Source organism: Rhamphochromis sp. 'chilingali' (assembly GCF_963969265.1).
Source record: "Rhamphochromis sp. 'chilingali' genome assembly, chromosome: 12".
Taxonomy (NCBI): domain Eukaryota; kingdom Metazoa; phylum Chordata; class Actinopteri; order Cichliformes; family Cichlidae; genus Rhamphochromis; species Rhamphochromis sp. 'chilingali'.
This window is the reverse complement of record NC_137939.1, coordinates 30,968,963-30,984,573: the sequence shown is the minus strand read 5'-3', so window position 1 is coordinate 30,984,573 and position 15,611 is coordinate 30,968,963. Positions and strand designations below refer to the sequence as shown.

Here is a 15,611-nt window from a genome sequence, read left to right as displayed (position 1 = left end):
TAGGTCATGACATCACTTCCAACCAGCTGCATAAGTTTGTGGATTTATCACCAAATACCTACGGTAGGTAGTGGCATCATCTCAAGACAAAGTGCTGTGTCAGTTTGGGCATCATCTCCAGACAGAGGCCACTGCTGCAAGAGATTGTGGCATTTCCCTCTAACAGAGACAGCTACTGTGGTGGGTCATTGCATCACCTCCAAACACCAGTAGGTTGTAGTATTATCACCAAATAGCTGTGGCAGGTTGGGCATCAATTCTGGACAGAGGCAGCTGCAGCAACAGATCATGGCATCGCCCCAAACAGCACTAGCTGGTCATGACATCTCCCCAAAACAGAGACAGCTGCTGCGGGAGTTTGTGGTATCACTGCAAACAGCCAATGCAGGTCTTGGCATCATCCTCAAACCACAGCATGCACCAAAAATGATTGAGGGCTGTCCTCTAAGTGCCACAGTCAGCTGCCGCTGCCACGTTTTGACCCCATCTTTGCTCCTGCAAAGCTCTGTGTAAGACAAACACACAACCATGGTGGTCCCTCAAGGCAGTCAAATAGAAGGTTCTCCAAGTCTCTAACTACATTTCCATGGTCTGAATTGAGTTGCTGTGCAAAATAAAGGAGGTCAAATATCTCCGGGTCTTGTTCACAAGTAAAGTGACATTGATGTGTGGATAAGTGCAGCGTCAGCAGTAAAGCGGAAGGCAAAGCTTTCCAGCTGCCGTCCTTGTTCCAACACTCATATAGTCACGAGCTTTGGGAGAAAGAATGCAGACACCAAGCGCCAAAATAAGCTTCCTCTTCAGGGTGGCCCTAAGAGACTCTATGACGAGCAGAGTTATTTCTCCTTTTTGCTGAACACTGTCAGTTCATGCCTCTTGGTTGCTTTCCATTGGAACTTGATCCTTCCAAATGGTCAGATACCTGAGGGTAGACCCAGAAGATAATGAAGAAATACTACATCTCCAAGGATGTCTTAGCCTAGATATTTAGAATAAAATGTATGAATATGGATTTGATGTTATGAGAGCTTTAGAGGCGCTGCTAGTTGGATTTTGTTACCTTTTAAGAAAACTGTTTCATGAATAATGCATGTAGCTGCTCCCCAACGAGCCAAAGGTGCTTATCTAAGTAAGGTTATACAAACAAACAAAATGAGTGCTTTTCTGTGTACATTTTGTCTAACACACCTCATGACATCTCGGTCAGTATATTTTGCCCATTTCATCAGTTCTGCTCAGCAAACACGCCTGAACAATGTTTTTGTTTTTCCCTGCTCGTTGTTTTGGGGGGGAAAGTAGGGCAAGAAATGCTGCAGGCTCATATAAGTCCCCGGCCTTTGAACACACACACTCACACACACACGGATCAAACGAACACGGATACATGAGCTCTAATAACTTCACTCTGATATCGTCACAGTGGAATGAAGTAAAGGGATGGCTAAGCAGGTTATGTTAGTGGAATGATTTATTTTTTTTCTTCCATCTCTGTGACTGTTTTCACGTATTCTGCTCTGAGGACATCAAAGGATGGATTTAATATCAAATGACCACATGGGTGTGAGTGTGTCTGCAAGATTTTGAGGAGACAGGGAGGCTGGTGTTGCTAGGTGATGGCTTGGCGCTACTGAGGGAGGCGGGATGAGACATGATCAGAGGAAATTCTTGCTATTGAAGTCTGAGCCTCTGACTCTCCAACACCTCTGCTGGCTGAGGTCCACCTGACTGATGTGCCCATGAGGTGCTCTTAAGAGCAGACAAGATGCACTTTATTTATCCAAAAGTCAGGTAATTCCTTTGTCACAGTAGTTAAAAATGAACCATAATATGAATTTAAATACAAACTTTGAGTAATAATAAATGCAAGAAAGGAAAAAAAAGCACAATTTATGTAATAGCTTACTAAATGTAGTGAAAACAGAATAGCAAATATAAAATGAAATTAAAATTGTGCTTTTTTTTCCAGGTCAATTAAGAAAAAAAAACTAAACCTCGGATGTGTTGAATGATTTAAATTTACATACATTAGCTTTAAAACAGCCCGTGAGTTCAGGTCTAAGACAAGTGGTTTCAGGTAATCAATCGAAGCCAGCTTTCCTCTGATTGGCTGTTCCTTGCAAACAGAAGGTTGGTACAGAAAGTGGGTGGAGCCTCTTTTTTCACAGTGAGAGCTGCGTGCCTTAAATGGGATCCACTCTTAGTGACGTCCCGCAAATCTAAGAGTAGGTTTAAAAGAAAAAAAGGACTAATGGCATTCATAAGTGCAAACTCACATACATCTATCATAAGACATAACAGTTCAAACACTGAGCTGCTATGTCTGCTCCCAGATTGACACTTTGATGTGAATTTCAGATATTTTAGACTCCCAGAGACTGGCTTCAAAGTTTTTCAGTTCACAGAGTTGTTGCGTCAGACACATGAAACCTGCAGACACCACCACTGAAGGAGTCATGGAGATTACTTGTACACCCACTGACCTCATATTTGCAATAAACAATATATGACAGGAAATAAGGAAAAGCATAATATTTTGTCTTAAATCATTAAACCATTGGCTTTTGCTTGACATCGTGAGTCAAGCTCGACCATTGGGGACTAATTTATTTATTTAATTAGAGATTCACAGTGACCAGAAGAATCCCACTGACCTTTAATATCCCATGATTTCTCCTTCAGCACCATGATTAAGTGAACTGTCAGGACCACTACATAAAGGTTACCCTCTCAGTGAATTGTAAAAATCTTGGGATGTCATGTAACTTCATAACCACAAGGGGGCATTGTTGCCTCACTGCTGCTGTAAAACTGGTTTCCTTTGAGCTTAAAAGCTGGTGAAAGAAAAGTGAGGAAATATTTTATTTTTAGCATAACTGTGGGTTACATATTAATCCATGGGTGTGTTTGTAGAGTTACAGCTCTGTCTGGTATTTAACTCGGACTGATTATGTCTTTAGAGAAGACACAGAGGCAAAGAGCTGATATCTGTTGAATTTTTTTGTAAACTTTACCTCAAAAGGTTTGCACAGTTTTTCTGTGGTTATGAAGTGCCCTGTAAAATATTTGCCCTCTTCCTGATTTCTTAGGGGATTTTTTTCACACATTTGTCACACTTCCATGTGCAGATCATCAAACAAAAGCTACCTGGCTGTATCTAAAAAAGTAATTTTCTCCTAAATCTAATAATTTGTCGCCACTCTTGTAACAAGAACTGCCGTCCTGAAGCCATGAAGCAACCCCAGACCATCACACTACACATGTTTGACTGTTGCTATGACATTTTTATTAAATCATGTGTTAGTGTTAACTTTTCAGTCCACAGAATATTTTCCTATGTCTTGGGAATCATCAGGATGTTTTTTGGCATACGATGAGCCTTTATGCTCTTTTTGATCAGCAGTAATTTTCACTACTCTCCTATGGATGCCATTTTTGTTCAGCAGCTTTCTTATTGTTGAATAATGAACTTTGACCTTAAATGAGGTGAGCGAGGTCTGCAGTTCTTTAGTTGTTGTTCCGGTTTCTTTTATGACCTCATGGACAAGTAATTTTGGAAGGTCGGCCGCTCATGAGAAGGTTCACTGCCGCTCCAAGTTTTCTCCATTTGTGGATAATGGCTACTGTGGTTTGCTGGGGTCACAAACTTGGGGCATCGTTGTCTACCACACAAGAGCTATAAGCAAATATTATTTGCCCCACTCATAATTTAGAACAATCTAAAAAACATTAACATAATATTTCTCCAACAGAGAGTTAGATTTTTGTCATTGCTCAATGTTATATGGTAATTGTATCGTCTTGATGCATTCTCAATCATCCAGGAAAGTAAATCTCCAAAAAGTTGATTCTGTTCATCTGGACGTAGGGTTTTGTGGGAGAAACGTTTCGTCACTCATCCAAGTGACTTCTTCAGTCTCAGCTGACTGCAGGTTTCGCCAAATCTTATAACCAGTGAGAATTTGCATAATTAAGATTAAGGAACTGACCCCCCAGCCCATTGCTCCTTCAGTGGGCTGGTTTCAGTCATTATGCAAATGTACTGTTTATAAGATTGGGGAAACCTGCAGTCAGCTGAGACTGAAGAAGTCACTTGGATGAGTGACGAAACGTTTCTCCCACAAAACGCGACGTCCAGATGAACAGAATCAACTTTTTGGAGATTTGGTAAATTTCCAAATGGAAAAATACGTTTTCAATAATGTTGAAAAACAAAACCAAAAAACAACAGATAATGAAAAACATTTATTGAAAGTTTGGTGGTTTTAAAAAACTGTATAGAAAACAGCTTCCCTGAAAGTTGAACCGCCTGGGCTGTACCAAAACTGTAGCCTCTTGCGCTTGAACTGTATCTCAGCAAATACAATGCTGCCACCTTGTGGTCACTTGTAGCACCTGGGTCTTTAATGGCGATATCCACACTCTGGATCCAGACTCTTCTAGATTTTGAGAAACGTCTTCAGGACCTAAAGCTGTCTGATCGATGTAATGTTACGACTGAGGCTCTTTCTTCATTTCACAGCGTTAAGCTGCATTTGTGGTAACCCATGACTGAAGAAGATAATAGCTTCAAACAGGATTCTAGTGCTTGTTTTTGTTTCTTCACATGTGAGGTATCAATTCATTTCTTCAAGGGGGCACAATTAGGACCTAACTGTAACATCTACTCTTTACTTGTAGCAGTTTATAAAAAGATGAAATTAATATTGAGCAGAATTGATTTCAGCTCATTGGTGCAACCCTCCACAAAAATCCGAGTTTTCTACGTGGCAATTTGGGAAAATGAATTGCCCACCCCTGCTCTAGATCATAGACTGGTGCAGTTTTGCTATTTAAACTATGACATATCCCATGATCCAGCTACTCAGAGTTTGTCGTAGAGCTAGAGATAAATTATACAGATTTGAACATTAAATTGTGACACTTAGAGAGGGTATAAAGCGGATATGGTCTTGAAGCATTCATGTGGTTATTTCTTGTACTTGGAAAATTACGAGGGGTCACAAATACAGTATTCATAGTATGAATTTTACACGACCTCATTACTGTACTAAAAGCTGATTCTGATCAGGTGAGACGGAGCGACTTTTCTTCTTTCACTTGTCAGCAATGCAGAGTTTAGGCTGCACGTTTCCTCCTCCCCTTCTTTCTTCTCTTTATCTCTGAAACATACATTCACATGCGTTATACAAGCAAATGTGAAAATGTGAGTCTTCGCATCTCAGCATCACAGCACCACAGCACTGACAGTTGTTTACTTACTGACTGAAGTATGGCTGCTTTCACTCTGATTATGAGCTTTATCAGTTGGGACTGGAGGCTTTGATGCCCTCAGCAGATATTTTGGTACATGCTGAAAAATAAGAAACATTTACAGAGTTCAAGAACAGCTTCATGGGAAGATTAATTTATGATGTGGCAACTTATAATTACATGAATGCATTTTTTTTTTTTTTTGCCAAATCCATCTTTGAAAAAAACAGCACAGTCTGACATCCTCCTCTCTGATGCATGAATGTTTAAAACAATGTCTTAATTGAAGTCATGCACCATGAAATGTTTTATAGCACATTAATTCTTTTTAATATTTTATTTTTATTTTTGCATATGAAAATGTGCAAAAGAGGGATAGTGGATATACTGGACAAAGGATGTTGACTATGGAGCAGCCAGGAAAGAGATGAAGGGGAAGATCACGAAGAAGCTTCATGGATGTAGTGACAGCAGACATGCAGATGATCTGCTGTGAAGATGCCAAAGCGGCGCAGCTGAGAAGAAGAGACAAAATAAAAATGTAGAGAAAAAATGGAGGCAATCCCACGCAGTAAACAGTCAGGCCAGCTGGGAGTCGAATCGTGGACTCGCTGCCGAGGGCGATCGAGTTACCCAAGCAGAATAATCTTTGGTATTTTGTATTGTTTTCAGTTTGTTTTATGGTTTTAAGATATGTGACAAAAAAGATATGGAAACATTTAAGCTCAATTTCAGCTCCACATGTTTTTCCTCTACTTGAGTTCAAGGATCACAGTGCACAAACTTATTTATGATGTCCTGAGCTTCAGTTCATCCTTTGTCTAAAAAAGCGGTTTCAGCTCCTCCCCCTTTAAGGCCAACCTCTCTTTAAGCCAGATTTCTTGTGATTGGCTGTCAACAGAAGGTTTTGACAGCAGGGTGACAGGGGCTTTTTCAGAACATGTAGAGCAGCCTGAAGCCAGAGCTTCTGGGGCTCAGCTGACTTAACTAGCTTGACTTGGGGAACCTACTTACTAGTTACTTTTGGGAAAACCCACAAATAGTGTCACGCAAAAGTTAGTGAGAGGAGGAAAAGTGCACCCGATAGCTGACATATTTACTCTCCTCTAAGCCCATTCAAAGTTGAATCATAGTCCTCAGCCTGCCCACAGACGACGACAATGAGCTTGTTCTCCATGTCTGATTGCTGGAATCCTGTTTTCAGCCTTTATTTGTTGAATTCATACTGAATTATGTCGCTGCAATGACTACATCTACTTTTTTCTTGGTTTTTTTATATTACTTTTTGCTTGTTGATATTGCAGAGACTAAATCCTACACCAATACCAGGTCTCAGTTTTTCTAAAACTGAGTAAGTGCATCAGCAATAAAAATTAATTGGCAGTATTTAGAAGTACTGTAGCATATAACATGAGGCTGGGAATTACCAAGGAGGGCAGCAAGAACATCAGCAGGTGCATGGGAGGATGTGATCAAAGGTTTCCAGTCAGAGGGTAAGGCAAGCAGGACTTTTATAGATACGTGCAAATTTGTGATTATTTCTATAAAAAGGTTCAAGGCCTCAGCCCAAAAGAGTTGCAATTCATCACACAGATATCCACTGATGCATATACTTCTGGGTCTACTAAACCTACAAGGAAACTGTACCATAGCATCACATCACTGAACAACTACACTGCAAACTGTGAAACAATGATGTGAGAAAGACGTAAATGGTAAATGGCTTATACAGCGCCTTTCTACTCTAAGCTGGCAGCAAGCAAAAACAAAGGAAAACATTAAACTGCACGTACAGTTGTGAACTGCACTGCTAAACTGTGCCTTACAGTACTCTTGCACATTTTTTTATTTTCTTTTGCAAGTCAGGGGCTGCCAAAGTAATTTCGTTTTGTTTTTTCAAAACAAATTGTCAGTACAAATTCTGAATCTGCATCTCCATACCCTGAAACAGTTAACATATTCTATACATCTCCACAAAAGCACATCTTTCCATTTAAATATGCAGAAGTTTTCCCCCTTCTCCTTTTAGAATGCATAATCTTGCATTGACTCGTGCTTCAAATGACGACCTGTTGTTCGGTTTCTTAATTTGTTTTGGTTTTTTGGTTTTTTTGCATTGCAGAAAAAGCAATTTGCAGGACTCTGAAGCTTGAACTTTTGGGATATAAGGCATATTCGTACATACTATTGTAAATGAGTATCCAGTATTCCAACAATATCTATATTTAAAAATGTTTTTTAAAGGAACAAAATAAGGAAAAGAATGACAGTTTCTTACTCTAAACTTTTTTTTTTGTTTAGATAGGACCAGCAGCAGCTGCCCTGTTCTTCACCAACAGGCCTACTATAGACGTGTGTGCAGATGCTTGACAGGTGGAAACATCTTCATGCACCAACATTAGTGGCATATCTTCAGGAAAAAAAACAGTGAGCAGAGTAGAAAGTGTGGTTAAACACCGCTGCGCTGCTCATACAGTAACAAGTATGCACTGCACGATTGTTAACATCAGAGAAACCACGATCGAGGTCTTCTCTTCCTGAGTGTCTAACACCTGGTAACTTAAGTTAAGTAAGTGTCCTTTGCTCTTACTTTTATTTTGGAGTCCTTCAACTTTACAACAAACCATCCACAAACACACAAAGAAAAACTAAAACATCACATTAAACAGGGTCTAGGTGCTAGATTTGTGTGCATCAGTACATCCTGTTTTAAGGGTCACATGCTTCAGATATGTCCTTATTTAAAGTGCACTGTTATTAAATAATTGTGATGAACTGTTTGTGAGACAATAGTCCTAATGAAGACTTCAATTATCTGAATCTTTTCTTCAGTGTTTATAGGATGAATGTCGTTCTCTTCACTGTAATAGTGACAGAAAATGTGCTTCCTTTGTGCTGGAAGCCAAACTCTAGTGGACAATGGAAACGAAATATATTCAGCTCACTTTAAAAGATGCCTATGTCTTTACTTTTTTAGAAAAAGGATTCTTATCTTTGCAATACATGATATTTACAATTTAGCTTGTAATTTGCATTAAGCCTCAATCACACAGGTCTAGGAACCAGTTGGTGACCCTTGGCAACCGGTTCCTCCTGTTGCCAGGGAAAATATGCATTCCCTGATTAGCTGGTGAATGGTTGCTGGAGGTTGCTGGGTAAAACTGGCTGCAAAGAGAGTGCTGCAGCAAAAAATGAAAAATTGTGAGAAACGTTTGACCTCAAAGAAAAATTGTGTTTTTCCCAATTCATCAATAACAACAACAGTTCTTTGAATAGAAGCAGTCTGCGTAATACTGAACCCACCCAGGAGGTTTGTGGTCCATAGCTTGGCCTGCTGCCGCCTCTGTTCTGGATTCTTGCGCTGCGTCGCCGTTCGGTGGAGCTGCTGGGCCGATTTGTGGAGGAGGGCCGAAGACGACTGCTGGTAGAGGGAATTTCTTCCACTTCAGCCAGGAGATCTGTAAGTTCTCCATCACTGATCTCCTCCTCTGTCAGGGAGCTTTCTGTACAGCAACAAGTTCACAGAAATAAATGTGCTTTTAAAAAAAAGGAAACACTGAACGCTGAAACACTTTAACTTTGTTAAGAAAAGTGTTATATAAATAAAGTATTTATATACTTTATTTATACTTAAATAAAGTAAGTACACCCATGTGATAATGCCATCATGTGATAATGCCTGAGTTTTTGGTGCTTTACATTGTACTTACAACAGGTGTCTTACCTGCTGTTTCTGTGTATGACTGGTCGCTGTTTTTTTTGGCAGGAATGATACATCGTTTAGCCACAGTTCAGTTGTGTGTATGCAATCTGCTAATGGCCAAAGCAATTGCAAGGGGTTTTTGGTGCAGCACCGTATACATTTTTGGGATTAATTTCACTTATCAACAGCTTAAACCTCCAGCAACAAGCAAGCTGGGTAATTTTCTCCTGGTGACTGGTGCTTCCTGAGAGTACCGGTCCAGATCTGATTTCAAACTGACAGCTATTGATATTAACAGGATCATAAACATAATGTACTGATGTACATTTTTGCCCTCTTGAGAGGAAAAACTAACATTTCTTATTACTGACACTGACCTTTGCTGCTCTTCTCTTCTGTTGCTGATTTTGTTTGCTATTGATAGGGCTGTGCGACATGACCAATGCACAAAACCATATTTTTATGGCCCTAGCAGGGTCTCCAACAGAGATTGCCCTTGTGTGGGTGTGTCCCGCCATCTCTCCTGCCTCAGGTGCCACTTTTTTTGTACAGCTGACTCCCATCAGCAATTAGAAGTACTTAAAGCCAGAGAAAGGTGAGCTCTAGTGTCAGAAACCCATGTTGGGTTGCAGCTAGTGAGCTGTGCGTGTTTGGTGACTAATCCTTTTTTACTTACTTTTCAGTTTACTGACCAACACCTGAGTTTTGGTTTGTTTCTTTAAATGGTGATAGCAGCTTGACCATCTCTTTTAATTCAGTTATTAATAGAAGCATTAAAAAACCTCTTTAATTTAACCATTCTGCCTCTCTCCTTCATCCCCTGGACCTTTTTAGGGGAACGCAACACATACATTTATAAATATATGTTGTAATGGCCGCTATCTCGTTATCTTCTTGAGTCTTTATTAAATGGCGTGCCGCTGGGAAAAGCCTGCTCTGACATTTGAGTTTTATTTTGAGCACAAAATAAACGACAGAGTGAAAAGATAAGTGTTTTAATATTGTTAGTCGATATATTTCATCACATCGCACAGGCCTAGTTATTGGTTTAAACTTAGTAAAATGTCATGTAAGTGCATATAAGGAACATAACATTTTTAATGGCTCATTATTCTAGCCGTGAACCTTTAACTACACACTTTTACCTGTAACATGAGCAGTCACTGCACACTCGGGACAAACCCAGTCACCTTCAGGTCTCGTGTTTAACGTTGGTCTCAAGCAGTGCATATGATAACTGGAAAGAAAAAAATGTAGTTCTGTACATATGAGCACCAGCTGGGACACATGCAAAACATGAGTGGCGCTATTCAAAAAGCATCACAGGGTGGAATCACGACAAATCAAAACATGTGAAATCATACCCTGAATCACAGAGTATGCACACCAGAAGCCGGTGCCTCCGGTCTCCACGACCACATTCCTCACAGATAACCGCAGCACTGCTCCCCTCCTCTTCATCACCACCATCTTCATTTTTTCGTACGCTCACTTTGATCTGGGGAAGCACAAATACCTCAGCCCACTGTTCACATATATAATGCTGGATTTCCATATGCCACCTCCATCAAACCTTTTTTTGAACGTCGTCTCCAGGGCTCCGTCTCTGGTAGATTAAGGTAAAACTGATGCGATCCACTGGGCAAGTGTTAGCTGTCTGAAAATCAATAGAAAGAAAAGAAATCTGTGAACACAGCAGTGTCTTAAAATTTCATTCACATATGTTTGTAACTACTCACTATCACTTTGGAAAAAGTGAAAACAGTGGAAAAAACACAATTCTCAACACATTACATTACTTATATTTGGCCAACAGCATAGAACTTCATTTACAACAATTTGCAAAAATTATTTTATCAATAAAAAAAATAAATCAAATCTAAAATTCTCACCTTTAAATTGTTAAAATGATTAACCGCATTAACATTATGTTCAGTCTGTGTCAGAAGAAGCCTTTTTGTTTATATTGTTTTTATGCTGTGCATGCACCCTTTTACCCAAGCGAAATTTCCTATTTTCCATCAAATGAGCTGGTATGGCTCTTAAAGAATGTTAAACAACATTTACGACTTTAAAGTATCTGTGAAAGGTGAGGGGAGTTTACCTGGGACCACTGGAGAATACATTCAAGGCAAAAGACGTGCTGGCAGTTCTCCAGAGAGCCCACAGTCTGCTTCTCAAAGGGATTCAGGCAAATGTAGCATTTCACTGAATCACACATCAAATCTTCGCTTTCTGCACCAGCTGTATTCAACACAGGGGATCTATCCATCTGTTTGTATCAGTTGAAACCTTTACTATCAATATGACTGATGTCCGCAATACCTTACTGCTTACACACCGTTAAAACGGAACAGTTATAACCAAACTCCATTTCAGTGGTTTCTTACAAAGAGTCACTGATCGACCACAACAGCAGGTCAGCTAGCATTAGCCGCTACTATCATTTCCTGCTGCCGCGTTAATATAAATATATATCAAAATATGTGTAGCCTCATTATTAAGTGATTCGTTCTTTACTTAACTTGTGTGACAGGACATCAATTATATTTAGCCCGTAAAATTAAATCTGTAGCTTCTTTACTACTGAACTATTTTCATGTTCCCCGCTACCCGTGAAAACATCCGGTCCTTTTCTTTCAGAATAAGAGCGGTTAATCGCGCTTGGTCTCTTTCACTTCCTGTAGTAAAGAGATAGTTATCTTAGAAACCAACTTTTACAAAATAAAAAAAATAGTAATTGAAAAACCGGAATGATCAGTGAATGCCCCTCTGAAGTTTGAAACATTAGTAGAAAATATTGTGTTATATTCTGAATCCCTACTGATTCAGCTGACCCTGCAGAAACATACAGCATGCTCAATCCCGCCTATAAGAGTAATAATAATAATAATGATAATAATAAAACAACAACAACAACAACAACAATAATAATAATAATAATAATAATAATAATAATAATAATAATACACTTTATTCGAAAGTGCTTTTCAGAACACTCAAGGACAATGTACACAGCAGAATAATAAAAGCAACATAAAAACAAGCAGTTTACACAATCATAAAAGCATAAGACATAAAACAAATTTAAAATAGCAGTGTGGGGAGGATATGTGGGATAAGCTATTTTGAACAAGTGAGTTTTGAGTCTGGACTTAAGGAGAGAGAAGGAAGTAATATTTCTTAAATCAGGAGGTAGGGAATTCCAGAGTCAAGGAGCAGAGCAGCTGAAGGCCCTGCTCCCCATGGTGGCAAGACGGGCAAGACGGGGAGAGGGGACAGATAGAGAAAGAGAAGAAGAAGATCTGAGACACCGAGATGGGATGGTGATCTGAACCAGATCAGAGTTATGGAGGGGAGAGATGATGAATAGTACCATCTACATTAGTCAAAGAGGTCTGCAGTATGCATCAGTGGGCAAGATACTGAACCCTGAGTTGCCTCTGATACATCTCCCAATGTTTTAAACTGACAGAAAAATAAAACTGTATTTTGGAAGTCATTATTTTTCAAGACAGAAACGTGGGACTACCTTGCACTCTCTTTACTGTGTTTTGACAACTGACTCAAATCAGTCATTGGGCTATGAGTCCTTAAGGTCATGGAAAGGAGAGCTTTTGCTTTACAGTGTGTTGGCTTTGTGTTTGTGTCTGTTCATGCCTACTCAGTGAAGAGGAGCTTTGGGCCATTTCACCTTCTGACTAGCTTTCATTTTGTGACTAACTTCTAGGGTTTTCATCTGTGCTCTTTGGTGGGTATAGTGGCTTGGCTGTCTCTTTCAGTTTAATAATAACAAAAAGAAACTATATTTCAGTCTGAATTTTTCCTAATTATAGTCTGCAGTATGTATCAGTGGGCAAGATTATGAACCTCAAGTTGCCCCCGATACATTTGTGTGACTGAGGGTATCAGAATGTTGGAAAATTAGCTTAGGCATAAAACTGGGTTCTCAATTAGAGTACAAAAGTACTATATAATTATCCAGTAATGGGTAAAGCTGGATCCCTGAAGTGTGTGAACAGTTAGTTTTTAATATTTCACCCACTTATGGTGACTGCAGACAAAAATGTGTGCTTCACACAAAGAGATGATATGAATAGCAGCACTTATACCATATATTCACTTCCTTAAAAAAACCCAAAACAACAGGCTCTATCACTTTTTGCACCCTGTTGTGATACAGACAGTCTGCAATCATCTGAAATGAAAAACAAGATAAACTTGCAACATAAAGATGCAAAGATGTCATTCTTACTACAGGGCACACTGCAGATTACTCAAACCTTGTTAATGAGAGCTTTCAGTTTACAGTTTGCAAGAATGATTTAAATCACGTTTTCCTTTACCATCATGAGTCACTGGGTGTATAATGATGCAGTTTCATTTAGTCAGTTTCACCTATTTAACACTGAAACTACTACACAGGCTAGAATGGATGTGTGTAGAATGGTTTGATTTGTCAGAAACGTCCATTCCAAAGGTTGTACAAATAAGTAAAATTTAAAAAACATTTTTATCTGCATGGCAAGCCTTCAGGTACAATATGAGAGAAAGTGAAAGATGTTTGTGTGTTTTGCAATATTAAAAGAAAAACCACAACACCAATATGGCAACTCTCAAAGAATGTAAAAACTCCATCCAGCCTGATGGAAATGTTGTCAAATTGTGGGGGAAGACTGAACAGCAAATTTCCATTCACTGCAACACTTTGTATATTTTTATAGTATGTAAATGATGCTTTTGGACTGACGCGAAAATGTTCTGCTTGTTTTACACATGCAGTACTAAGCTAACACATTAAAAATACAATCAAAAATAACCACAAGCTGTTAAGCTGTATACATTTACACTGACGAGGGTGGGTGATAAAAGTACACTGTAGACCGTCATGCTTTGGTTTCCTGTGCCTGTCTCTTTGAAACAGGAAACTACACTGTCTGAGCAAAAACCAGCATGTTACATACCCTCTGTAGTCAGAGAGAAGCAGCACAAACAGGAGGTTTCATCGCGTTTTTGGTCTGCATTTTCTGCATGTGGATATCAAACGGAGTCCATAAACGACTTGGTGAGCAATTTTATATATTAATGATAATATTCCACATATATACATAATTTTAGTAATTTATCTATCAAAAAAAGACTTTAGAAAATGTTTCACAAAACCTGCCGAGATTGTAAAAAAAATCTCTGTTCTCTTAAACTTTACAGCAGAAAAGTAAAAATTATTAAACATCTAAGAACACTTTGTCATCGTTTATTATTGAAGATGATTTACTTTATTGGTTTAATTTGTGGACGGTGACTTTCTGCCTTGTTATGCTTCACTTTTGTTAATTTCTTGAATAAGTTAAGTATAAAATCCTAAATTACTCTTTGTTTTAATAAACCAGATGAAAGCGTTTTCTGGAGCAACAACAACGTGTTAAAAGCAGAATCTACTTTAAATGTTTCTGATCAGCTTGTGTTTGCTGTTGTGTGGAACTGAAAGTGGAAAAACTCTGAATGGAAATGTGTGTGTGTTTGTGTTGCAGGAGACAAACTGTGATGCTTCATTTTTGAGAACCATCCTACGCTTCTTTTGATATGACCAAGAAAAATACCAACCTGCCATGATGAATGTGACAAACGATGACTGCAACATCCAAACGCAAGAGTACGAGTATCATCTATTCCCGGCCGTCTACATCCTCGCCTTGCTTGTGGGTTTGCCGGGTAACCTGGCAGCCCTTTTCGTCTTCACCTTTAAGATCACTCACCGCACGGCCTTCAGTATCTACATCAGCAACCTGGCGGTGGCGGACATCATCATCCTTTGCGTTCTTCCCTTTCGGATCCACTACCACATAAACAGGAACAACTGGCAGTTCGGGGACTTCACCTGCCGCCTCACAGGGACTCTCTACTACGCCAACATTTACATGAGTATCTGCTTCATGACATGTATCTGCGTGGACCGCTATATGGCCACGGTGCACCCGCACAATTACCTGAGGATGCGGAGCCCCTGGTGCGCTCTGATTGCGAGCGTGGTGCTCTGGTGCGCTGTCGGAGTGGCCATCCTGGTCTTCATACTCATGGGGCCTCTGAAAACCAACTCAGACAATTCTCAAAACCTCAGTTGTTTTGAAAATTTCGCCAAGATAGAATGGGACACTCGTCTGGGGCCATACAGCATACTGGGCCTCGTCTTTGGCTCCTTGGTGCCCACCATAATCATCCTAGTGTGTTACCCGCTGGCCGTGAAGCGCATTTCCCTGATCCGAACTAGAACAGCCCAAAAAGCTGTGAGGGTCATCTACACCATTCTAGTTATCATGCTGCTCTGCTTCCTGCCTAACCACATTGTGTACTTGCTGCACCTCCTTTACCGCTGGGAGATGATCCAAAACTGCTCCTTTGGCAGAGCCATCTACAACGCCCGGCGGATCACCATGGCGCTCATCACCCTCAACACATGTCTTGACCCTGTGCTCTACTATGTCACCACCAGCCACTGCCACTGGGAGCGATTAAAGATGACATGGCTGTGGGGAGCGGTGAGCCGGAGGAGGGGGGTTTATACCATCGCAGTGAACTGAGGACGGGGGCAACAACACACTTACTGTAAATACAGCTGTAAATAAATAAGACTCTATATAAGTGTCATTATCACTGGACA

The 15,611-nt window shown here is 39.9% G+C and overlaps 2 protein-coding genes across 3 annotated transcripts; one reads left to right on the top strand and one right to left on the bottom strand.

The window, feature by feature from the left end:
• Positions 1-4,234: 4,234 nt before the first annotated feature.
• Positions 4,235-11,583, bottom strand: LOC308406893 (PHD and RING finger domain-containing protein 1-like). Of its 2 annotated transcripts, XM_080898185.1 has the most exons (7): positions 11,058-11,583; positions 10,527-10,610; positions 10,318-10,451; positions 10,099-10,190; positions 8,554-8,753; positions 5,260-5,350; positions 4,235-5,159 (listed from the first exon to the last, which is right to left on the bottom strand). In XM_080898185.1, the coding sequence occupies exons 1-7, from the start codon at positions 11,223-11,225 to the stop codon at positions 5,116-5,118; spliced, it is 813 nt and encodes a 270-aa protein (XP_080754311.1). In that variant the 5' UTR covers positions 11,226-11,583; the 3' UTR covers positions 4,235-5,115. The 2 variants fall into 2 exon arrangements, with proteins under 2 accessions (XP_080754311.1, XP_080754312.1); XM_080898186.1 differs by lacking the exons at positions 4,235-5,159; positions 5,260-5,350 and adding an exon at positions 5,381-5,765.
• Positions 11,584-14,562: 2,979 nt separating this feature from the next.
• Positions 14,563-15,531, top strand: LOC308407489 (lysophosphatidic acid receptor 6; the record flags this gene model as incomplete). Its single annotated transcript, XM_080899139.1, has 1 exon — positions 14,563-15,531. The coding sequence occupies one exon, from the start codon at positions 14,563-14,565 to the stop codon at positions 15,529-15,531; it is 969 nt and encodes a 322-aa protein (XP_080755265.1).
• Between the last annotated feature and the right edge of the window lie 80 nt (positions 15,532-15,611).

Bases quoted from the DNA above. Each gene is read 5' to 3' on its own strand.
- LOC308406893 (XM_080898185.1), bottom strand. From the start codon at position 11,225: ATGGATAGATCCCCTGTGTTGAATACAGCTGGTGCAGAAAGCGAAGAT. The intron at 10,452-10,526 runs GTTTGATGGAGG...GTGCTTCCCCAG, and splicing joins GAGACGACGTTCAAAAAAAG to ATCAAAGTGAGCGTACGAAA. The intron at 10,191-10,317 runs GTATGATTTCAC...TTTTCTTTCCAG, and splicing joins TGCATACTCTGTGATTCAGG to TTATCATATGCACTGCTTGA.